General features: G+C 46.1%; 1 protein-coding gene across 1 annotated transcript in view; it reads left to right on the forward strand.

Moving 5' to 3' along the window:
* The first annotated feature begins 658 nt into the window (after positions 1 to 658).
* Positions 659 to 26,621, forward strand: part of syt3 (synaptotagmin III) — a 69,436-nt gene continuing 43,473 nt past the window's right edge. The window contains exons 1-3 of the mRNA XM_060849218.1: positions 659 to 812; positions 20,398 to 20,776; positions 25,297 to 25,846. Of these exons, the coding sequence (XP_060705201.1) occupies positions 659 to 812; positions 20,398 to 20,776; positions 25,297 to 25,846 (1,083 nt within the window). The remainder of the gene's footprint in view (positions 813 to 20,397; positions 20,777 to 25,296; positions 25,847 to 26,621) is intronic.

Genomic DNA, 26,621 nt, shown 5'->3' on the forward strand with positions numbered 1-26,621 from the left:
GGCAGCAGATATTCAAGAGTTCCTTGTAGCCCTCTGAGAGAGCGAAGATCATGAGAAGGGTCACGACTCCCCTGTGCCAAGGTGGCAAGGGCAGGAGGGTAACCAGAGGCTCCTGACTCCAGAACGTGGAGGCCACTCCATCCTCTCGGACACAGAAGCCCCCCTCCCCATCACAAGCCACGATCCAAGAAGGGGATAAAGGCTTGGCCACTCTCCTCAGCAGGGAAGAGGGAAGAACTCATCTGGCATTTTTTTAATTGGAGGCCTGCCCATCGTGTGGGCCCAAGGTTTGGTCAAGGCCATGTGCGTGAGGGGCTCATTCACAACCAGCCGCAAACGATTCGTTCTCCTTCCCCATTCAGAAAGGGACACTCATAGGAGTTGGGTCTCCTAAGCTAAGACGTGACGGCCAAAGATTGAGGATTGAAATTTCCACGGAGATAACCGGTCGCCAACCCCTTCACCTTCACTCGAAACCCCCTTTTCAGGAAGGTCCCCAAATCTGAGCAGATTGTCTTCTCCAGGATCTGGCAGAGTCTCCTCTCAGACTTACTTTCCAACGAGAGCCTTTCCCACCCGGTCAACTTCCTCTTCCATTCCCCCGTCGTGCAGCTGGTTGTCTCTTCCCTTCATCGCTCGAAGGCGATGCTGCGGCGAGATGTCTGGAGACGGAGAGGAAGAGCTGTGCCGAAACGCACTAACGTTGGTCCATGAACTGTGCTTCGGCATCCGGGAAAACCGCAACAACGAGAAGTGCATCGAGTTCTCCTACCTCATGCGCGATCGAGACCGCACACGCCACATCGAGACAGGTAAGGGGATAACAGCGCTGTGGGAAGCTGGAGTCGGATCACTAAAACTAACTGTACTGTTCTTTGTTCTGAGATGCGCTAACCATGAGATCAATAAATGTGGGAGTAGCAGGGGGCAACTTAGCCCTTTGAGTTTTCCCTACCATTACTGGGGCATGCTCATAGGAATATCTGATTGGTTCCACTCCACATAACCCTGCGAATCTTTCTTTTTTGCTTGTAAACGAGATGGTCAGTTTGCTCCATTGGCTACATGGCTGGTGAGTGATGCCAACAGCACGAGTTCAAATTCTGCACCAGGTGAAGTCATGAAGATAGTGTCTTAACCTCACCAGAGGCATGGTCACCCTCAGGTTAGACTCGCAAACAGTCACCTATCTCTCTTATGAAAGAGCGGGACTATGGTGACTTTACCTTTTCAAACTTTACTTTTTAACGGGGTATGGAAGTCACTGTCAAGGCCAACATCTGTGGCCCATCCCTAATTGCCCTTGAACTAAGATGCTTGCTAGGGCTCTTTCAGAGGGTCAACCTCATTGTTGTGTCTGTGAAAGCACATGTAAGCCAGACCAGGTAAGTAAAGTAGATTTCCTTCCCCAAAGGATATTAGTGAATCAGATGGGACTTTACAAAGATTGATGATAGTTTTGTGGTCACCATCACTGAGACATGCTCTATACTCCAGGTTTATTTATTAACCAGGTCTAAATTATATGGGATGCCACAATAGGTTTTAATCATATTCTGGAGCATTGGAGAGGAGATATAATCCAGTGGCACAGCTATCTCCTCCTTAATTTGAACACAAAAAATCTAAACTGAGGTACCAGTGCCATACTGAAGAGGTCCTGTTGTGTCGGATGTGACGTCTTTTGTGTTTGACATTAAACTGAAGCTTCATCTTCTTATTCAGGGGACTGCAAAAGAGCCTATGCCACTATTTTGCAGAGGGGCAGAGGAGTTCTCCTCAGTCAACGTGAAATTGTTGCTTCAATTTCTCCGCCCCCTTTACCCATTCCAGGTTATCTCCCTCTGAACTGATTGCATTTCATGTTCTCAGATCCAACCCTGACTTTGTAATTCAGCCTGCCGTTAAGGGTGGTGCTGTTGTCTGGTGTGCTGATCTCTACATTGCAGAGGCTGAGCGACAGGTCTCCAATATCTCCTCCTATCGCCCCGTGGAGTATGATCCTGCCATGGAACATCAGACCATTGTGTCCACAATGCTCAGTAACCTTATTTCATCTGGTGCTTTCCCTTCCACTGCCTCCAGGCTCATAGTCTCCCAAACTTGCACAGCCTGCTCTCACACATGCACACGTGCACACACACGCACTCTCTCTCTCTCTCTCTCTCTCACACACACTCGCTCTCTCACACACACACACACATACACACTCTCTCTCTCACACACACACACTCTCTCACACACACACACACACACACACACACACACACACACACACACACACACACACACACACACACACACACACACACACACACACACACTCTGTCCCCCACCCCCACGGAAGGGGTAACTCAGTCATGAAGCAGCAATGACTCAGCCCAGATCTAGCCTTATATCCCGCAAGAGATAATAATATTCCTTTACCTAGTGTAATATATTAACTGATCTTAAGCCAAATACGTATTAGAGTTAATCCTTCGCCATTTAATATGAGTACATCCTGTGACAAGAATTACTAGAGGAATTGGTGGCAGCATTTCTTCCCAAGATCTTGCATGTGAATAGCTCACAAAGTTTCCCCTTATACCAAGGTGCCAAATGTAAGCTCTTCGTCCAACAGGCCAGACTGTGGGATCTTTCTGTGCACCCAATCTCAAAAGTGGTGTGGCATTAAATAGTGGAGTGGTGGACGCAACTCGGGATGTGCTGTCTGGCTGTGGGGCTCCTGATGCTCGTGTGTTGAAAGGGCAGCAGGTCCAGGCTGGTCTGGGCTATGGTCCTTTTCAGCCTGGGAAGTGAGGTTATGAGTGATCAACTGTGTCAAAGTGGGAACGTTCTCACCGTGGGTGTATTATTGGGTTCAAACAGTTTGGGTTTCACTGACAGGGTAGGGTTAAAATCTCTCTCAGGCTTGCAAGGCTGCTGCAGGTGATCTGTAGTGATGAGGAGAGTCACACCTTACATAGCACGTGGCATTCTGCCACCCATGTGCCACCTGGTCCCTTCACTGACATTCATCACAGGTGTGACCCTTGAAGGAAGTTGAGATTTCTTTTTCTCTATGTCTTGTTGCGAGAAATCACAGCGAGACGGTGGGGTGCAGAAGCCTGTGAAACCTCCTCATCATCCTCACCCCCTTTGCAGAATGAAGGAAACACACAGGTGTCATCAATCGTCCGGCTGTTTTGAAAGCATTGATTAGGCGACTTTTGGAATCCTGCATTCACTTCTGGTCTCCTTGCTGTAGGAAAGATGTTGTGAAACTTGAAAAGGTTCAGAAAAGATTTACAAGGATGTTGCCAGGATTGGAGGGTTTGAACTAAAGGGAGAGGCTGAATAGGCTGGGGCTGTTTTCCTTGCAGCGTCGAAGGCTGAGGGGGTGACCTTATAGAGGTTTATAAAATCATGAGGGGCATGGATAGGATAAATAGACAAGGTTGTTTTCCCAGCATAGGGGATTCTAAAACTAGAGGGTATAGGTTTAAGATGAGAGGGGGAAAGATTTAAAAGGAACTTAAGGGGCAACATTTTCAAGCAAAGGGTGGTACGTGTATGGAATGAGCTGCCAGAGGAAGTGTTGGAGGCTGGTACAATTACAACATTTAAAAGGCATCTGGATAGGAACATGAATATGAAGGGTTTAGAGAGATATGGGCCAAGTGCTGGCAAATGGGACAGGATGAGGTTAGGATATCTGGTCAGCATGGATGTCTTGGATCAAAGAGTCTGTTTCCATGCTGTACATCTCCATGACTGTATAGTTGGGTGAGGCAGGCAGGCACAGAGTGCCCTGGTTCCTGATTGATGACAACAGACTGCCAGACCACAGCTGCTGTCAGCACTTTGTGACACGTGGGAGGGGAAGTCGCTCCCTGCTCCCACTCCTGCACAAGTGCATCCACAGAGTCATGGCAAGGGACAGAGCATCAGATTGCCAGCTTGTTGGTATCACAGCATCATGAGCTGCTGATCTAGTTTAGGTGTCAATCAGGGGAGATGAATAATAGTCAGCAGAGTAGGGGAGATCTTCTCAACTCTTAACTCAGAGGGTAGGCAGGGCTTATACATTTAACATTTCATCCAAAACTTAGCAATGTAACACTCCTCAGTACAGCAGTGGCAAGATTCTGAGCTACAAGTTGGACTTGAACCCATGGCCTATCTGCTCCCAATCGGCCAACACGATTTGATGCAAAAATATTTCACAATTCATACTATGCCCAATTTATGGCATTCAAGAAGTGACTGCCTCATGATTATGCAAGTGTTGAAAATATTACTTAGCTAAGCAGAAGTAGCCTTAGATAAAAGTCATTAAATTAATGGCGCATGTTATGAGGTTTTATACAAAAAGAAGCAATTGCTTCAGAGGATGTGGGCGTTGTTGGCAAGACTGGTATTTGTTGCCCATTCCCAATTGCCCGTGAACTGAGAGACTTGCTGAGCCATTTCAGACAACAGCTAAGATGAACCATAGTGTTGTGGCTCTGGACTCGGCAGGAATCCGTGCTCTACAAATTAAACAACAACGGGATGGGCAATGAACGTAGCCAGCAACACCCACATCCCACAAAATGAATAAATTCAAAAAAAAAATTGTCAGTTTAACAACCACTGGATGACACTCATTCAGCCAGCACTGCAATATCTCGTAGAGTCATCGAGTTCTACAGCACAGCAAAAGGCCCTTCAGCCCATCAGACCAGCATCAGTCGAAAACAAGAACCTTGCTATTCCAATCCCATTTCATGCCTTGTGTTCTTGCGTCACAAGTGCACATCTAAATGTTCTGATGGTTTCCCCTCTCCCACCCTTACAGGCAGTAAGTTCCAGACTCCCACCACTCTCTGGGTGGAAAAGGTTTTCCTTCCAGTTGCTGTAAACCTCCTGCAGCTTACCTCAAATTTATGCCCCTTGGTCATTGATTCCTTCACCCAGGGGAAACGTTCCTTCCTGTCCACACCATTTACTCCCCCCCACCCCCCCCCCCCACCCCCATAATTTTATACATTTCAAACGTGTCCCCCTTCAGTCTCTCCTGTTCTAATACAAATAACCCGAGTCTATCCAAATCTCTTCAGTACAGGCAACATCCTGATAAATCTTTTCTACACCTTCGCCAGTGCTAATATATCCCTTCTGTAATATGGATTCCAGAACTAAACACAATGCGCTTTCTATGGCCCAATCAATGTTTTATACAGTTCCAGCACAACCTCTCTGCTCTTATACTCTGTGCCTCAGCTAATAAAAACAGGTGTATCGATATTCCCTCCTAACTAATTTAGCCATCTGTCCTACTACCTTCAGGGACTGGTGTACAAACATGCTCAGGTCCCTCTGGTTCTAGATGCTTCCACATAATTGTAGCTCTGGACGCATCAGTAAACTTACTGAAAAGTCTTGCTGTTCTTCTTTTGCCGTGTTTATTCTGCCCAAGTGCATTACCTTGTGAACCTCCCTAAAATATGAAAAGCATTGTATAAACCCACGTTGTTTCTGTCATTTTCCCCAGAACCCTCCTCACGAGCCCACCAAGAATTGAGGCCCGTTACTATAGTAACTGCCGCTACCCCAAGTTAGAGGAGATGACTCGATGATGGTTGGGAATTGGCCTGAGGCTCTCTGTCTGCAGCAAGTAGTTCAGATTACAGCCAAATTAAGTCAATGATTTACGCTTTGCTCATTAATACAGTGACTTAAATTAAACTCACATTCTGCAACGATTCGTAATCTTGACTGAGGGAGTCGCGGTACTCTGCTGGGCATGCAGACCATATTTGTCCAGTTGTAATGCGTGTTTGTTAGCACATCTAAATACTCAGCTAATCTTTCATTAAGCAATTTTCTGTAGCAATCAATCAAGTGCGATGTGGCCTTTTAATTCTTATTCAGTCATTTGTCAGACACTTAATTAAAGAGAGAAGTGCTTTATGTAAAGCCACATTTTAAAAAGACAGCGATCTGTATGTCGCTATAGTGCCTTCAGCCAGTGTCATCTTTAATCATCTGAACATGCAAATAGCAATAGGCAGGAACAGATATTAGAATCATAGAATTATATTGTCCATCTCATTACTTGTAAAGCTTGTGCATCACTTTCTTCCCCTGCCATCTTGAAAGACTAGAGCAATAGATGTTTGGGAATAACACATTAGGGAAAGGACATAGCCTGCTGGTTTTATGGTAGTGCAGCTTTCCTGGTAATACTTTGGGGACCTGGTTTCAAACCCTACCATGGCAGAATTTGAATTCAATAAAAAAATCGGGAATTAAATGGTGAGCATGAAGCCATTGTTGTTGACTAAAGTACTTTAAGGAAGGGAAACTGCTGTCCTTACTGGTCTACAGGTGACTCCAGACGCACAACAACATGTTTGACTCTTAAATTGCCCTCACAAAAGACCCAGTCAGCCATCCTACTTGTACCAACTTCTAAAAAGAAATGGACCAGTAACTGACTAAGGCAACAACAGTGGCAAAGGCTTTGATGTTAGTGCTGAGATTGCTAGTCAGGCTAAAGCCAAACAGAATCATCGTACCTTAAAAATATTTAGTCAACACCATTTCTATCATAACACCTGGCCCACTGGCAGGACAGACCTAGCAGAGTTGGTGGCACTGTGGTAAATGGTCAGGAAGGAGATGCCTTATGAGTCCCCAACATTGACGTGTGAAGTCTCATGGCAATAGGTCAAACATAGGGAAGGAAACTTCCTGCTGATTACCATGTACTGTTTTCCGTAGGTTGGTGAATCAGTACACTTCCACATTGACTGCCTTTTGGAGGAAGCATTGAGGGTGGTCAAGGCACATAATGTACTTTCAGTTGGGTATTTCAGTGTCCTGCACCAGGAGTGGCTTGGCAGCACAGCAATAAAAGACACAAAAGAACCAATGAAAGGGCAAATGTATTTGACCTCATCCTGACCAATCTGCTGGCTGCAGATGCATCTGTCCATGACACTATCGGTCAGAGTGACCACTGCACAGTCCTTGTGGAGATAAAGTCCTATATTCGCGTTGGGGATACTCTCCATTGTGTTGTAGGCAATATCATCATGCTAATTGGGCCAGGCTTTGATCAGATCTAGCAACTCAATACTGTTCCTTCATCAGGTGAAGGAGCAGCACTTTGAAAGCTCGTGATTTCAAACAAACCTGTTGGCTAAAGCCTGGTGTTGTGTGACTTCTGACTTTGCCCTCCCTAGTCCAACACCGGCACCTCCTCACCATGACTCAAGACTGGCCATCATGAGAAATTGTGGGTCATCTACAGCAGCAGAATGATACTTCAGTGGCAAACAATTAAACAACTCACTGGAGAAGGACGCTTCACAAACGTTGTGAACACTTCAATACAGAAGATACAGGCTGTGCATTCACACCAACTTTCAACGAGAAATGACAAGTAGATGATTCATCTTGGCCTTCTCTAGAAGTCCCCAACACCAGAAAGGCCACTACGTGTTATCAAGAAACAGTTGGAAGTACTGGATACCAGAAAGGCTATGGGTCCTGACAACATTTTGGTAGTGGTGCTGAAGATTTGTGCTCCTGAATTAGCCACACCCCGAACCAATTTGTTCCAGTGCAGCTCCAGTACATCCAACAGTGTTGAATATCGTCCTGGTATGTCCTGTACATAAAAAGCAGAATAAATTCAATTATTCCCTGTAAGTCTACTCTGTGTCATCAGTAAAGTGATTGAAAGTGTCATCAGCAGTGCTACCAAGCAGCACCTGTTCAGCAATAACCTGCTGAGTGACGCCCAGTTTGGGTTCCCACCAGGGCCACTGAGATCCTGAGCTCGTTGCAGGCTTGATTGAAACGTGGAGTAAAGAACTGAATTCCAGAGGTGAGGTGAGATTGACAGGCTACGGTTGTCCGAGTGTAGCAAGAAGGAGCCCGAGCGAAACTGCAGTGAGTGGGAATCAGTGATGAAAAACTGTACTGTTTGGAGTCGTACCTGATACAAAGGAAGTTGGTTGTAGTTGTTGGAGATCACTGACTTCAGCTCAAGGGCCCTTCTGTACAAGCTTCATGGTGTAGTGTCTTCAGCTCAACCATTTCCAACTATTTCATCAATGACTTGCCCTCCATTGTAAGGTTAGAAGTGGGGATGTTTGCTGATGATTGCACAGTATTCAGCACCATTTGCAACTCCTTTGATAGACCACTCCTCTAATTTTTCTAACCATGTTAATTTTAATGGCTCAGTAGTGGCTCACTAGTGACCAATGATGTCTCACAGTGCCAGAGATCTGGGTTCTATTCCTTGGTGATTGTCTATGTGGAGTTTGCACATTCTCCTTCTCTCTGTGTAGGTTTCTTCCAAGTGCTCCAGTTTCCTCCTGCAGTCCAAAGATGTGCAGGTTAGTTGGATTGGCTGTGGGAAACTGCCCATAATGTCCAGTGATATGCAGGCTAGGTGGGCTAACAATGGTAAATGTGAGTTTACAGGAATAGGGTGCGGGTGTGTGTATAGGTGGAATGCTATTTTGTGGGTCAATGCAGACTCAATGGGCCCAAAAGCTTCTATTTGCACTGTAGACATTTGATATGTGAATTTTATTTTATATAATTGCATGCCAATAGCTATTGCCCACTCTATCAATGGAAGCAGATGCTTCAGATGCCGGATGCTATCTGGACCCTCATAGTTTTACGCATTTTAATTTGTCAAGATTTTGCCCTGAAGAATAAACAAGAGAATAGCTATGGCATATTTTGTCCTTTTGCTGGTCCATTCCTCTGAGCAATGCCTTGCTTTATCAGAGTCGACTTGCTGGTTTAAACTTAAGTGAGGCTTGGCAGTTAACTATCAATTGCCATCTAGCTGGTGTTTTCTCCATGGCATTGTCTTTATAAAGCAAGCATAATGCTCTTTCCATACAGTATAAATATATTGCTCCCCTTTACGTTGGTATTCTTGTGAATGTCCTGATGAGTGTCAGAGAAAAGCTATGACAAAATGTGCTTTGTCTCATCAATAAATCTCTCTTATTTCAAAGAAAATAACTCCAGTTTATCTCATCTTCCCCCATACTTAAAATTTACCAGTCTTGGCAACATTCCTGTATATTCTCCTCTGTCCCTCCCTAGTGTGTTCACACCCTTGTTGTAATGTTATCAGAATTGTATGCAGTACTTCAGTATACCATCACATCCTTCCCCCTTACTCCAGTACTTCCTAACCTGAGGTATATGGCAGTATTGCTTCTGTCAGGTAGGAAGTGCAAATCCATGACAAAAAGTATGATCACCCGTATCTTGCTTAGATTAGATTCCCTACAGTGTGGAAACAGGCCCTTCAGTCCACAGCAACCCTCTGAAGAATAACCCACCCAGACCCATTTCCCTCCGACTAATGCACCTAATACTATCGGCATTTTGGCATGGCCAATTCACCTGGCCCGCACATCTTTGGACTGTGAGAGGAAACCGAAGCACCCGGAGGAAACCGGACACAGACACGGGGAGAATGTGCAAACTCCACACAGACGGTCACCCAAGGCTGGAATTGAACGTGGGACTCTGGTGCTGTGAGACTGCAGTGCTAAACACTGCATCCACCCATCTACAAGTAGAATGGGGAGAGGAAGGAAATTAGAAATTGGTGACCAATTTCACTGCGGAATGCAGATTACAAAATCCTGTCTAAGGTCATCACCACCTGGTCAGGTCTGCTCTGGGATCGGTGATTCACCCTGTGCTGTACCGGGCAGGATGATGTCTGAGAGCCTCACACTCCTCAGGGATACAATCACCTATGTGCAGGTTGGGGACAGGGGGGTAGATACCTGTGTCATCAGCCTGACCAAGAGAAGGCCTTTGACAGGATATCACATGTGGGATGTGCTCTCTAAAATGTGCGTTGGGGAGGGAATCTGCAATTTGATCTGACTGCTTTCCACCAACATCATTAGTGCAGTCTCAATCAATGGGTGGGAATCAGATAGCTTCCCAGTCAGATCTGGAGTCAGGCTGGGCTGCCCTCTCTCTCCTGCCTTGTTTGTGTGGTGTATAGAGTCTTTCGCTGAGTCCATCAGGAAGGATGCAAATCTGAGTGGAGCGACTATTCCTGCAGGTCAAAGCCTCCCCCCACGTGGATGATGTCACCGTTTTCTGCTCGGATCTGCTGTCAGCGCGCAGACTCATGAGCATCTGCAACCAGTTGAACTGGTTTCGGGAGGCAAGGTAAATCGAGGCAAAAATGAAGCCGTGTTCTTTGGGAACTGGGCCGACTGACCCTTTGTCTCTTTCACCATCAGGACAGATTACCGGAAGGTGCTGGGGATATAGTTTGCGAGACCCAGGGTGTGTGCAAAAAAATGGGGGGAGAACATCAGCAAGATGAGGCAGAAACTGGACTTTTGGGAGCACTACGCCATCTCCATTGCGGGTAACAATCTGGTCACAGAGAGGCAGTGTCTCTGTTGTTCTAAATTATGCAGGTCTTGCCCATTCCACGGATCTGCCCCATTGTAGTCACCCAAGACATTTTGCATTTCATCTGGAGGGCTAAGATGGACCGTGTCTGCAGGGACGCCATATACAAAACTCAGAATAAAGGGGGCTGCATTAAGGTGTGCACAGACCCTCAGTACGCAAACACCAAGTGTCACCTCATTCTGAGGTTCTACTTATCCCTGGTGTTGCGAAGGATGGGTCTGGCCTTACTGCTGCGAAATGGTCCAAGTAGTTGGAGCGTTCCGTATCACCCGTCCTTCCTGGAGAAATTTGCAAAGAAAAGCACCTTTGACCAGAAGTCCATCAGGAAGTGGTGAGCACGTAATGTCCTCGAAGCCCTGTGGAAAAAAGTGAGGGTGGATGCTGTCAGGTTGTCCCCTGAGCAGACTGTCAAAGTCATTTGGTAGAATGCGTCCTCACCAGAACTTTCCAGAAAGCACCAGGACATTGCTGGGCTGGTGATTAGGAGGACATTAACTGAGATCCTTAATGTATACTTGGACTCTGCACCACTACACGCTACCCTTGAAACAGCAGCAGAGGAGGAGGGTAGAGACCGTCACACATCTCCTTCTGGAATGTGCCTTTGCAACAGAAGTCTGGAGGACGATGCAGTGGTTTGTGTTGAGGTTCCTCCTCAGCAGCTCTGTAACGCTGAATTCTGTGCTCTACGTTCTGTTTCCTGGGACGTACACACTGAGACAAACATTGACTGCTCCTGGAGGACCATCAACTCAGTGAAAGTCGCGCTTTGGTCTATCCGAAACTTGTTGGTCTTCGAGAGCAAGGCGTTGACCTCAACCGAGTGTTGCAGACTGACACTTTCCAAGGTCCAGGACCATGTGATGAGGGACGCACTAAGGCTTGGGGCAGCTCCCACCGAGACACAGTGGGGAAAGGCCACTTTCTGAGGTCTTTCTGCTGAAGTTAAATGGGGGACTGTTCAATTATCAGACCCTCCCCCAGTGCCTCAAATGTGTGTAAATGTATTCTTGCATAAATAAGAAATGACTTTGGTTTCTTGGGATAGAGTCAAGCTCCAGTGTTTGTTTCTCCATATACTACTGTACAGATCTGAGCTTCTTTAGGGACTAAGTATGTAAAGATATTTTATAAATAAAGTACATTTTTGAAATAAAAAAGAAGCTTAATTGTGATAAACAGTCGAGTGGAGTACAACTATTGTCTTTAATGTTTTATAACCTCAATCAGGTTACCCTAAGTGTACAATTTTCTAACCTGTAAAGTTTCAATTCATTTAATGTATTTGTGCCTTGCATTGTTACCTCACAGCGCCAGGGCTCCAGGTTCGGTTCCAGCCTTGGGTGACTGTCCGTGTGGAATTTGAATGTTCTCCCTGCATAAATGTGGGTTTTCGCTGGGTGCCTTGGTTTCCTCCCACAGTCCACAGGTGTGCAGCTAGGGTGGATTGGCCAATCTAAATTGCCCATAGTGTCCAGGGATGTGCAGGTTAGTCATTGGAAATGCATGGTTACAGGGATGAGGGGGTGCGGGGGCAGGAGGCTGGCTCTGTGTGGGATGCACTTCAGAGGGTTGCTGCAAACATAATGGGGCAGAATGGCCTCTCTCCACACTGTAGTGCTTCTATGATTGATTGCATTGGAAGCACGCACCTGGATTTTCACACAGTCGAGTTGGTTTAGGAATTTGTTAAAACTGGCGGCTGATTCCAGGTTCCTGACCCTGGTACTGGTCTCTCCAGTTTTTGTAAGCGCTTTATAAGGATGCGGATTGGTACAGAGCAGGAGCTAGCATTCCTAATCTGGCCAGTTCTGTTGCAGAAATTAGGAAAGCCTATTCTGCTGCAAATTTCACAAATACAAGCTTGTAAGGATCTCTTGGTTCACATCACCTCAGAGGTATATCCCCTCTCCATGACCCCAATGCTCTCCATGACATATCTATTCCCATTTCACCCACAATACGTGGAAATGGGATTAGAATTGTTTGGTGTTTGCTTTTGACTGACTCAATGAGCTAAAGAGCTTTTTTCTGTGCTGCAGACCTCTGTGACTACATGCTGAATAGAGACTGTTAACACTACAGTGACAAGAGGATGCCTCAAAAACTGTTTAAAGGAGCAATCATTCATCACCTTCCACGTTCTTTTTAAAGTAAAACTGTTTTACTACAAGCCAATAAAAGTGTCAATCATGCAGTCCCTTTAAAATATCAAAACTGCAAGCATTTAAAATCTCCTAAACTTGTGTGTCTAAGCATTTGAATTGATAGCAATTGTCAGTAAACCAGAGCTGTCAAGCAAGCAGAGGCTCAGGTGTTTCAATAGCGTAATGGATACCCAGGCTCTCAGCCAAACCTTATTACACATTCTTAGTTGAGACCCCACTCATTCGTCCAATTCAGTCCATTCCAGATCTACATAAAGCAATATGGTCAGTCCCATCACTACCTCCCACCCTCTTTCACTTCACTTAAATGCCGATCCAGTTTACACTGTCTTTGCTTCCATCACTGTTGGACGCAGTCAGTTCCAGGTCATTAGTACTCACTGCAGTAATACAGACTTTCTCACATTTCCCCCTAAACTCTTGTCCAAAATCTACTTCCTCATCCTTGTATCATTGGCTAGTAGCTAAAATCTACTTTATCCAAACTTGTCCTATTCCTGTACACCTCTATTAAATATTCCCTCTTTTCCTCCAAGGTATATAGCTCGAGCTTTTCCAACCTAACCTTGCAGCTAGAATTCCTCATTTCTTAGTGGTATTTGCCTCTGCTGTTTGGTTCTGTGGACTGGGAGCAGGCCAGTGAGCGTATGAATGGCAACAGATTAGGAAGAGAGCACTCTGCACCACCCATCCTGTCCCACATAACTGTAAGGATTTGTGCATCATAATATATTCACTCCCAAGCTGACTCTAAGCAATCTCCTGGGAGAGGTTTGTAAACAGATGAAGGAGCTCTAGACCATGTTGAGATATTGTCCTCTAATGTCCTCAGTTTGACAGAGATCTCTGTGCAGTCCCCTTCTCTCCATCAGAATAAAGTCAACAACCCATTTGCTTAGCTTCCCCACCCTACCCTCCCCATAACCCAACTCTAATGTCCTGGGTCAATATTTAATCCCTCAACCAGAGCAGCTACAAACCAAACTCATCGGTCTGGTTGTTATCACACTTCTGACTTTGGGGAGATGACTGTGTGCATATTGGCTGCCACGTTTCCTCCATTACTGCATTAGAAATGTAGTTTACTGACTGGTAGAGTGCTGTGGGTGCCCTAAGGCGCTATCAATATGCAATGTTTCTCTATTTTTCATTAGCATTGACCTGCACACCCTGTATGTAATCCTTTGCTGTTCTGGGAGTTTGGGATTTATCAGCCTAAAACCCATTCACTGTGCTCACCTGCTGTAACCCTGGCTTGTTTTTATCCTTTCGTATTGTATTGGCAAATACATTTAGCAAAATATCAATACTGTGCAGTGTACTATATACACTCACATCGATATAGAGTCAGCGTTTTCTGTCACTGGCACACGGATTCTTGCAGTCTCACAGAATTCAGGTCTTACAGTCGTGTTCTAATCTCTCTTGGAACCCCACACGTGACCAGCAAGCAATCAAACCAATGCACCGACAGGACTGTAGCTCTCTCCACCATAAATCATCTGTGATTCCGTCACCATGCAACGTGTAAACAAGCAAGATCTGCCAAAATGAACTCTCGCTGTAATTACTGCATGAGGACATTTCTCCCTCCACTCGAGCTAGTTAACGTGCAGGCCTGGTATGCTCAGTTCCAGCCATTTTTCAGTGTTTCCGCTTCCAGTTCACCAGTCTCGGGCTAGCAGAGCCAGATGGGGAGAATAACCCCATATCCAATTGGCCTGATCTTCCCCCAATTCCTTATTACACTGTCACACCTGCCATAATGCAGACCCTGACGGCACCATTCTAGGCCTTGATCAGCTGATCGTGAAGAATTAGACTAGAGGCTGGCCATTTGGACAATCAAGCCTCCTCCATCATTCGGTAAGATGGTAGCTTACCTCATAATTCTTGGTCAATCAAAACTGTCTAACTCAGCCTTAAATGAATCCAATTACACACCCTCTGCTGTACTTGAGAAGAGATTCCAAAGGTTAACAGCTCTCCAAGAGAGAAAAAAAATTCTGTCTTAAATGGAAGACCACTTATTTTGAAACTTTACCCCTGGTTCTAGATTTGGAGACAGTGAGGTCTGCAGATGCTGGAGATCAGAGTTGAGAGTGTGTTGCTGGAAAAACACAGCAGGTCAGACAGCATCCAAGGAGCAGGAAAATTGACTTTTCGGGAAAAAGCCCTTCAGCAGGAAAAACCAAAACCTAGGTTAATGCTCTGGGGGTAAAGGTTCAAATCCCAACACAGCAGATAGTGAAACTTGTATTCCATTAAGAAAGATAGCCTCATGATGATCAATGGTAGCCATTGAAATGCGCTATCTGATTCACTTATGTTCTTTAAGGAAAGCATGGTTTAGTGGTTAGCACTGGATGCGATTCCAGCCTTGGGTGACTGTGTGGAGTTTGCACACTGTCCCTGTGTCTGTGTGGATTTCCTCCATGTAATGATTGGGATGAGGTCCAGGTTTATCTCATTGACAGTGAAATCTGTGATTGGAGTTGTTAACCTGGCTTACAAATATAAACAGGAGATTCAGAGAGTCTCCTCACTCTCTGGACTGGCTCTGTGCTGGCTGGTCAGAGCTCATGGACTGTGCACATGTAAATAAAAGGTGACTTGATGTTGGGATCCTGGCCTCTGTGCAGGTAATTTATCTGTGTGCTCTGGTTTCCTCCTGTAGTCCAGGATGTGCAGGTTAGATGGATTGGCCATTCTAAATTGTCCATAGTGTCCATGGATGTGAAGACTAGGTGGATTAGCCATGGGAAATGTGAGGTTAAGGATGGGGGTCTGGGATGCTCTTTGGAGAGTTGGTGCAGACTTGATGGGCTGAATGACCTCTTACTGCCCTGTAGGTGTTCTGTGAAAGAGAAACTGCATTCCTTATCTGTTCAGAGTGTGCACCGATTTGATGTTTGATTACCTTCTTAGCAATAAATGAATTATAAAGAACTGACCACATGAATTGAAGATGTTTCTCAGGAACAGGTTTGAGAGACCAGGTTTGAAAGATTACACAAATAGGGAGGTGGAGAGATTTGAAAGGATCGATGAGAATTGTTCAAGGGGGCCCTCAGTTAAGTCAGTAAGCACTGGGCTTCTGGGTGGAGGGGGCTTGGTAGGCGTCTGAATGAAGGCAAGAGGAGCTTTAGGTGAGATCCAGGTTACAGAGAACATAATGTCGAGCTGCCGGGCAGAGGAGGATCGGAATAAGTCAGATTTTGATGGAACAAAGGCAACAGCTGGGTCTCAGAGTTTCAGCAGTGACTGAGCTGAGGCAGGGATGGACCGAGCGACATTAAACCGGGTTGCAAACTCGCTAACATTCGTGAACTGAAATTGTAAAAGGATTCATCCCACAGCAGTACAAACCAGGAAGGGTATGATTCCTCAGTTTCATTGCAGCTGATATATGATTGTTTCATCTAGGGCAGCAGCTATGAGTGTTTGTAATATTGAAGGTGTGTGCGCAAATGCATTATTTATCGGAGAGGTTGCAAAGCAATGCATTATTTAACAGTGACGTTGCTGAAGAAACCAAACTAATGTTTTAATTACTGAATTACGGTTTATTACATGGCCTAGCAGCTCACAAAAAATATTTATCTGCTCGTGGGTTATTTATTATTAAGCAAATAGTGTAATCACTTTTCAAACAAAAGGGTTTCTTACCATTTGCAGTGGGTGATTGTTCATCGCTCTGACAGAGCCCTTGCTGAAGAGAATGCGAACCATTTAAGTACAGCCTGTAAACCTGGTGTAATTCTGACATTACTGAAGATTTCTCTCTCCACAGATGTTACCAGCCCTGCTGAGTTTCTCTGGCACTTTCTGTTTTTATTTCAGATCTCCTGTAAATTAGATTTGATTAAATTACTTAGATTAGATTATTTACAGTGTGGAAACAGGCCCTTTGGCCCAACAAGTCCACACCGACCCGCCGAAGCGCAACTCACCCAGACCCAGTCCCCTACATTTACCTCTTACCTAACACTATGGGCAATTTAGCATAACCAATTCACCTAACCTGCACATTTTTGGACTGTGGGAGGAAACCGGAGCACCCGGAGGAAACCCACGCAAATGGGCAGCACAGTGGCACAGTGGTTAGCACTGCTGCCTCACAGCGCCAGTGACCCGGGTTCAATTCCCACCTCAGGCGACTGACTGTGTGGAGTTTGCACATTCTCCCCGTGTCTGCGTGGGTTTCCTCCGGGTGGTCCGGTTTCCTCCCACAGTCCAAAGATGTGTAGGTTAGGTGAATTGGCCATGCTAAATTGCCTGTAGTGTTAGGTGAAGGGGTAAAGGTGGGTTGCGCTTCGGTGGGTCGGTGTGGACTTGTTGGGCCGAAGGGCCTGTTTCCACACTGTAAGTAATCTAATCTAAATTGCTTTTGATTAAGTTGACAATTGCCGTTGTGGAATCACCCATTACCAATATCCTGGCGTGTGCCATTGCCCAGAAACAGAACTGAACATAAGATGAAAAGTGACATGTAAAATTCACAGTGAAGATTAGAGTGGTGCTGGAAAAGCACAGCAGGTCAGGCAGCATCCGAGGAGCAGGATAATCGACGTTTCAGGCAAAAGCCCTTCCTGAATGAAGGGTTTTGCCCGAAACATTAATTTTCTTGCTCCTCGGATGCAACCTAACTGCTGTGCTTTTCCAGCACCACTCTAATCTTGACTCTGATCTCCAGCATCTGCTGTCCTCACTTTCGCCAAGTGAAATTCGCGCCACACAAATGCCAGGCAATGACCATCTCCAATAAGATAGAATCCAACCTGGTCTCCCAGTCTGAGGAAGGACATTCTAGCTGTTGAAGGATTCCAGCAAAGGTTCAGCAGACAGATTTTCAGAGTGGCAGGACTAATCTATGAAGGAAGACTAGATTGACTGGGCTTGAACCCACTGGAATTTAGGAGAATTGGGGGGAAATCTCATAGAAACATATAAAAGCCTGACGGGAATGGACAGGCTAGATAAGAAAAGAATGTTCCCGATGTTGGGTAAATCCAGAACTAGAGGTGACAGCCTAAGAATAAGGGGTAAACCATTCCGGACTGAGATGAGGAAGAATTTCTTCACTCAGGAAGCTGTGAACTTGTGGAATTCTCTCCCGCAGGAAGTTGTTGGGGCCAGTTTGTTAGCTATATTCAAGAAGGAGCTGGACATGGCCCTTGGGATCAAGGAATATGGAGAGAAAGCGAGAGTGGGAAACTGAAGTTGCATCATTAGTTATGATCATATTGAATGGTGGTGCAGGCTGGAAGGGCTGAATGGCCTACGTCTGCACCTATCTTCAATGTTTCTACATTTAACCATCACCCCTTGACATCTAATCGTGTTGCCATCACTAAATCTCCTACTGTCAACATCCTGGGTTACTATTGAACAGGACTCACCATGTTGGCTATATAGGAGAAAGTGAGGACTGCAGATGCTGGAGATCAGAGTCAAAAAGTGTGGTACTGGAAAAGCACAGCAGGTCAGGCAGCATCCGAGGAGCAGGAGAATCGATGTTTTGGCATACGCTCTTGATCAGGAATAAACAGCTTATGCCAAAACATTGATTCTCCTGCTCCTTGGATGCTGCCTGACCAGCTGTGCTTTTCCAGTACCACACTCTCGATTATTGGCTATATTAGTAGGTCAGAGGCTTGGAATACTACAGCAAGTAACTTAGCCGCTGACTCCCCAAAGCCTGTCCACCATCTAGAAGACACAAGTCAGGTGTGTGACAGCATACTCCCCATGTGCCAGACGAGTGCAACTTCATCAACACTCAAGAACCTCAATGCATCCGGTCAAAGTCGCCTCCTTTACTAGCACCACATCCATAAACATCCTCCCCAACCACCAGCACTCAGTGGCAGCAGTGTGTGCCATCTATAAGTTGCACTGCAAAAATCTATGGACAGCATCTTCCAAATTCACAATCAATGCCATGTAGAAGGACAGGGCACTAATACATGGGATTGCTACCACCTTCAAGATCCCCTCCAAGCCACTCACCATCTCAGCTTGAAAATATATCACCATTCCTTCGGTGTCACTCGGTCAAAAACATGTGACTCCATTCCCAGAGGGGCTGTAAGTGTACCTCCAGTGGTTCAAGACGCCAGCTCAACACCAACTTAAAAGGGATTTGGAACTAATGGCTGATCTCGCTCAAATCTTGCATATCTCCTAAAAGAATTTAAAAAGATAAAGTGGTATATTACATGAGTTTACCTCCTGCAGGGCATTTTACCTGATGGAGAAATTCTTATGTTATCTCCTGTAACATGAAAAACTGGGTGTCATATTGAAGATTCCAACAGGCATCTGTGATAACAAACTATTATGTCCAAACATTACATTCCTGAGGTAAATCAGTGACTGAGCTAATCGTAAGCTAATACAGTATTCTACAACCAGAGGAGTATGTTTCTAATAGACCTTCATGCTTTAAGTGATGCAAGATATGAGATCTTTAGCCCCTCAGGTCACACGCTATGACACAGTGATGATGTGAGCATGTCTCTTAAAGGTACACTTACATACTGTTTGAGTCATAACGCAACACCTAAAGTATACAAAAGCCACAACATAGCTGTATGAGAAAGTGATGTGTGAAGGTCTGATACTGTGGTGCCGCCTTTGCTATTCTGATTCTAGCTGTAGACTCAAACCTGAGCTGAAAATGTGTTGCTGGAAAAGCGCAGCAGGTCAGGCAGCATCCAAGGAGAGGAGATGACTTGGCGTGTGCAGTGAGAGAGGAACTCACTGAAATCCTTGTAGAGGGAGGAAGAGAGCTTCTTCAAGGAAGGCATCCTTGCAAGAGGATTCGCAGTAGGTTAAAATCTTCTGGGAGAAAGTGAGGACTGCAGATGCTGGAGATCAGAGCTGAAAATGTGTTGCTGGAAAAGCTCTCTTCCTCCCTCTACAAAGATTTCAGTGAGTCCCTGTCTCACTGCACACACCAAATCATCTCCTCTCCTTGGATGCTGCCTGACCTGCTGCGCTTTTCCAGCAACACATTTTCAGCCGTAGACTCAATCCTGTCAATATTCTGAAAGGAATTTGGGATTGGGCAATAAATGAATGAATGAAAACAAAACCTTGAGGAACTACATTGGGAGGCAAAACACAAAATAATTAAAAGCTGCAGAGAAAGCAGGCAAAAAGGCAAAGGTTCTTGTTGGCCTTTATTTCAGGAGGTCGGTGTACAGAGGGTTGGAAGTAAGGTTCAGTTCTCTAGAGCCATTATCAGCCCGACTTGAGATAACTGTGCTCAGTTCTGGGCACTTCACTCAGGAAGGAGGGATTACTCTTGATGGGTGTGCAGCGCAGCTTCACCTGAATAATATCAGTCTTTAGGAGATTTCTTTATGAGGGACGGTTGTACAATCTCAGTTAGTATTCCTTCGCATTTAGGAGAGTGATGCACATTGGATTGAGGTATTACAGCTCTAGGCCGCAGGAGCTTCTGTGGTATCTCTTTGTAATGCTAAATCCACAGCAACTGAGCCAACGGAGCGCAGTAAGTGTAGATCAGTTACCAGACCCTCGCAATCCAGTACAAGACAGTTCAACCCACTTTTACACTTCCTTTTGTACCTAATGTTCTCTATAAATAATTGCACATTATTGTAACATCTCTGTAATCATTGCCTTGCTCGATCTTGTAGATTTAAGCATGTTACTGTGTCCTTTGAAGATTTGAAGGGTGTTACTAACGCCTGCCTTTTCTATGCACCCATCACCCGCCACCCATTGTCTCTCACCTCAGATATATCGGTCAGCCTCCTCTCGGTGATTGTAACATTCTGTGGCATCGTTCTCCTGGGCGTCTCACTCTTTGTCTCCTGGAAGCTCTGCTGGATCCCATGGCGTGACAAAGGCTTGAACCCCCAGCGCAAGGACTCGCACCACCTGCACCACCTGCACCACCACTCGCACTTCACCGACCTTGCTGTCGAGCGCGTTGACTGTGGCCCAGAGATGCCCGAACGCTCCTACCTCGACCTGGAGTCATACCCCGAGTCCAGCATCAAACTGAGCCAGACGTCGCCTGATATCCCGGTGGACACCAACTCCGGGACTAAGGAGAACAGCCTCCCAAACGCACACTCCCACCAACAGGTGTCTGTCCCGCCACCAGCAACAAGGTGGGAACCGTGATGGAGTCTCACAGCTCAGGCTCTTACTACTGTATTGGGAGGAAGAGATTACAGTGTTGCTTTTACCATCTCTGTCATTTTATTTAAGGCTCAGTTGACCTGAAGTGGTCAAGCCTGCAGACTAGGGCGATGGAGGTCTAGGGTTTCATTCCTCAATTTAATAATTGAGGAGACCAAACTGAATGCTAGGGGAGCAAAGATTCAGATCCCTCTACCACAAATGCTGTCCTACTTTTCTCTTATTTGTTTCATGTGATGTGGGCATCACTGCCAAGATAGGTATCAGTTGCCCACCCCTCGGTACCCTTAATTGCTTAGCTATTTCAGAGTCAAGGAGAAAGTGAGATCTGCAGATGCTGGAGTATCAGAGCTGAAAATGTGTTGCTGGAAAAGCGCAGCAGGTCAGGCAGCAGCCAAGGAACAGGAAATTCAACGTTTCGGGCATAAGCCCTTCATCAGGAAAGATGAAGGGCTTATGCCCGAAACGTTGAATTTCCTGTTCCTTGGATGCTGCCTGACCTGCTGCGCTTTTCCAGCAACACATTTTCAGCTATTTCAGAGTCAGCCACATTCTGTGTTGGGCCTAGACTAACGTCCATTTAAAATATTTATTCACGGGATCTGCGCATCACTTGATAGACCAGCATTTACTGACCTAATCACCCAGAAAGCGGTTCACAGTCAACTACATCATTGTTGCTCTGAAGGCGCATGTAGGCCAGACCAGGTAAGGATGACAGATTTCCTTCCTAAAAGAGCTGTAGTGAACCAGATAGGGTTTTCAGTACAATCAGTGATTGCATGGTTTTATTTCATATTATATTTTTAAATTGAATTCAAACTTCACCATCTGCCGTGGTGGGATTTGAACCAATCTCCCTGCAACATTGATCTGGGGTTGTGGATGGTTGGTCCAGTAATACTTCCACTTAACCACTGTCTCCCCTCTCCACCAGAAGATTTCCAACCCCTGAAGTAAACCAGATGTGTTTTTACATCAATTGGTGGTAGAGGGCGTAGCCACCAGCATAAAGATTTGCTTTAAGTCCCAGTTTTATATCTCAATTTATATTCCACTAGTGAGTTTTTGAGAAGATTTGTAGCTCAGGTTGAGGTTTTGGATGTAGGTTTGCTCGCTGAGCTGGAAGGTTCATTTCCAGATGTTTCATCACCCTACTAGCTAACATCTTCAGTGGGCCTCAGGCAAAGCACTGCTGAAAATATCTGCTTCCTATTTATATGTTTGTGTTTCTTTGGGTTGGTGATGTTATCTCCTGTGGTGAAATCACTTATGGTTCCTTTTCTCAGGGGGTGTTAGATGAGGTATAACTCGATGTGTTTGTTGGTAGACTGTAGAGAATCTAATCTAATCTATATCGAGTTCCAGTTGGAATGCCATGCTTCTAGGAATTCTCGTGCATGTCTTTGCCAAACAAAGCCAAACAAAGACACGCACGAGAGTTCCTAGAAGCATGGCATTCCAACTGGAACTCTATCAACAAACACGTCGAGTTAGACCTCATCTACCACCCCCTGAGAAAAAGAACAGGAAGTGACTTCACAGGAAATAACATCACCACCGGAAATGACATCACCAACCCGAAGAACCACAAACATATAAATAGAAAGCAGGCATTTTCAGCAGTGCTTCGGCTGAGGCCCATTGAAGATGTTACTGAGCAGGATGACAAAACGTCTGGAAATGAACCTTCCAGCTCAGCGAACAAACTTACATCCATATTCCACTCGCTGTGATTTGGATTTAAGACACCAAATTAATTAATCTTGAATTAAAAGCTAGCCTCAGAGCTAAGAACGAACCCTTCTGGCTCACTCATGGTGCCGAGGGAAGGAAATCCAACATCCTCACCCAGTCTTGATTAGAGATAAAAAAAACTGCAGATGCTGGAATCCAAAATAGACGGGCAGGAGGTTGGAAGAACACAGCAAGCCAGGCAGCATCAGGAGGTGCAGAAGTCGACATTTCAGGTGTAACCCTTCTTCCGGATTGGGGGTAGGTATGGGGGAAGCTGCAGATAAAGTGGGTGACGGGGCAGGATGATGAAGTGGGGATAGGTGAAGACAGGAAGAGGGTATGACCTGGTTGGTCAATGGGAGGAATGAATCCAGTTGGTGGCAGGGAGCAGTGGAAGGGAGGGGGGAGGGCTGGGAAGGGAGTCATGGACGGAGAGGGAAGTTACTTGAAATTGGAGAACTCAGTGTTGAGTCCTCCAGGTTGCCCAGGCAGATGATAAGGTGTTGTTCCTCCAATAGACGTTGTAATTTGTTTTGGCAATGGAGGAGGCCCAGGATGGCCACATTGGGAAGGGAGTGGTTGGAGGAATTGAAAGGGCAGTGACTGGGAGGTCCTCACCCAGTCTGGCCTACCTGTGATTTTCTGGGTTGGCAGGAGTTGATAAGGGAAGTGTGGAGGCCCTACTCATGAAGGTATGCCTGCAGTGAAGCAGGTGGGTAACCAGTCTTGATGTTTGCACATAGAATTGGAGCAAAAGCAGGCTATCTGGCTCATTGAGCTTCTCCACCATTCAATATGATCATGGATCATCCAACTCTGTACCCTGTTCCCATTTTCTTCCCACACCCTTTGATCCCTTGAGCTCTAAGAAATATATGTAACTCCTTCTTGAAAACATTCAATGTTTTCCCCTCAACTTCTTCCAGTGGCAGAAAATTCCACAGGCTCCCCACTCTCTGGGTGAAGGGAGTTCTCCTCATTTCAATCCTACCCCATATTCTTAAACTCTGACCCCTGGTTCTTGACTTCTTGGTCATCGGGAACATCCTGTATTTACTTGCTGGTCCTGTTAGAATATTATTAGTTTCTATGAGATTCCCTCCCCCCTTGTTCTTCTAAACTGCAGTGAATAGAGTCCTAACTGATCCAGTCAGGTCAGCAGTAGGTGCCAAAGAGGGGAGGGTGATGGGAGGTGGGGATGTGAGGAGTTGGAAGAGTGTTGATGAGTTGGGAGCTGTTTTGGGAGTGTGAGGAGTTGGGAGGCAGGAGGCGATGGGAAGCGGTCGGGGGGCAAGAGGAATGCTGCTGTCATCAAAAACCATCACCAACCACTCCCCCCTCCGCCCACCCGTTGCAATAAAATTGAGATGTGTCTTCTCTGATCAGACGGGGCCTCCTCCACTGAGTCCTTCCAAAGAAATATAATTACTTTGGGCCCTGTTGTTTTTAGATGTCCTCACATTACCCATCCTGCCTCAGCAGTACCCACCTGTCTTTCTCTCTCTCTGGTTTGAGAGCCATGATTGAACTGTATCAAGGGCTGTCCACCATTCTAAATAGCCTGAACGAAAGCAGCCAAATTGGATGGAAAGTGGCTCCCCTGGTCTGATTCCTAGCTAGTATGGTCTCAGGATTCTTGTTCAGTTCCTCACTCAAGTCCTACTAAACTGAAACCTGAGGAAGGATACTGCCAAGACTGTTTCAAGGAATACATACTGCAGAGTCATAGAATTTCTCCAGCACAGAGAAAGACTCTTTGGCCCATCGTGTCCATACTAGTCAGTAAACACTGACATATTCTCATCCCGTTTTCCAGTACTTGGTACATTGCCTTTTATGCTATGGCATATCTGGTGCTTATCTAAATATCTTCTTAAATGTCTTGAAGGTTCTCACTTCTATCCACCTTTAAGGCAGATACCTATCACCCTCTGGGTTGAAAATATTTTCCTCAAATCTCCTTCAAATCTCCTGCTTCTTTAAACTGTACCCCCACCGATTATTGACTCCACTACTAAAGGGAAAGGTTTCACCCTATCTACCCTGCCTTGCCCATTGTAACTTTGCACATCTCAGTCAGATGCCCCCTCAGCCTTTTGTACTCTGAGGAATGCAATCCCAGCCCATTTATTCTCCTCTGAATTTCAGGTTGACCCCCCCCCCCCCCCCCCAAGGGGATACTCATGTCCAGTGGATGTGTGGACTCTCTCCCTCCTCCTCATTTGGGTCATGGGAGTCCATACCCATACACACCGCTTACAGCACAGGACCAATACTCCCTCCCCCACCAAAGCCAGCTGCTTACAGTCAGTCATGGGAAGAACATTTATCTGCCTGTGAATCCTTCCACTTATTCAAACTGTTACTTTCAAGGGAAAGTGTGTGATCACACTCAAATCCATCCTGACGCAACATTTATTTTTAAAATTCATTTGCAGGATATCAATTGTAGGCAAGGCCAGTATAATTGCCTGTCCTTAATTGCCCTGGACATGTTAGTGAACCACGTCTTGCAGCCCATGTGGGTATAGATATTTGTACTGTGCTGTTGGGGCGATGTTCCACCATTTTGACCCAGTGACAATTAAGGAACTGCAATTTAGTTTCCGATCAGCAGCAATGGCCTGAAGCTCGTGATAAGGGGGCGGGAGGGTGGGGATCATTGTTTCGGGAAAACAAAGTATTCTGGGTCACTGCCGAGGATAGAACAAAGGCTGTGGAGAATCCACTGACGTCTTCATTTGCCTTTCAGGTTCAACTCGCTCCCGAGGCCAATCCCACAGCAGTTGTCCAGCCCGGACTTTGGGAGCCAGACCGATGAGAAAGTGGAGCAGGTGACCAGCATCGGCCAGATCAAACCGGAACTCTACAAGCAGAGGTCCATCGACGCGGAGGCGAAGAAGCACCAGAAGGTGAACTGCGGGCGGATAAACTTCCTGCTGAGGTACACGTACGCCACCGAGCAGCTGGTGGTCAAAGTCCTGAAGGCCCTCGATCTTCCAGCCAAAGACGCCAACGGATTCTCCGACCCTTACGTGAAGATCTACCTGCTCCCCGACCGCAAGAAGAAGTTCCAGACCAAGGTGCACCGCAAGACGCTGAACCCAGTGTTCAATGAGACCTTTCAGTTCAATGTCCCGTTTAACGAGCTGCAGAACCGCAAGCTCCACTTCAGCATCTATGACTTTGACCGTTTCTCCCGTCACGACCTTATCGGGCAAGTGGTGCTGGACAACCTGCTGGAATTCTCCGACCTCTCCGAGGGAACACCCATGTGGCGGGACATCTTGGAGGCGACATCGGTGAGTTGCATTGGATGTTCCGCATTGGGCGAGTTGGGATCTCTGAACTGATGGGGAGAGGATGGTCTCATGGTGTTATCACTAGACCATTACTGGGAGTCTGAAACCAAAGCAGCTGGAGGAACTCAGTAGGTCAGGCAGCATCTGTGGGCAGAAAACAGAGTTAGTCTTCAGAATTTTGTTTTCTCTCCACAGATGATGCCAGACCTTCTGAGGTCCTCCAGCTGTTTTGGTTTCAGATTCCCAGTAATGTTTAGGAACTTGGGCTCAAATCCTGCCATGGTAGAATGCGGTTTCAGTAAAAATCTGGAATTAAGTGTTCCAGATAAACTCTGTCAGTTGTTGCAAAAGCCTATCTGGTTCACTTGTGTCCTTCAGGGAAGGAAATCTGCTATCCTTATCTGATCTGACCTACACGTGACTCCAGATCAACAGCAATGTCGTTGACTCTTGCCTAGCCTCTGGGCAGTTAGGCATGGCCAGTGACAGCCACATTAAAAAAGAATTATCTGTCCCATTTCCCCCTCACACTCCTCCCCACTCTCTCTGCACTTTGCACTCATCCTGGCTCAGTGCCTTCTCCCTCCATCCACCGCCAAGTCTCCACGCTATGCCTCAGTGGATGTGCTAAGGGAGTGCTGCTCTGTCAGAGCTGTCAGTGAGGTGGTAATATGAGGCCTCTGTCTGCTTTCATCAGATGGATGGAAAATATCCCATGGCTGTGACTGGAGAGTGGCTCTCCCGGGCACCACAGCTAGTATTTAAGCCCTTGTGT

This window comes from Hemiscyllium ocellatum, chromosome 33, assembly GCF_020745735.1.
Source record: "Hemiscyllium ocellatum isolate sHemOce1 chromosome 33, sHemOce1.pat.X.cur, whole genome shotgun sequence".
Taxonomy (NCBI): Eukaryota; Metazoa; Chordata; class Chondrichthyes; order Orectolobiformes; family Hemiscylliidae; genus Hemiscyllium; species Hemiscyllium ocellatum.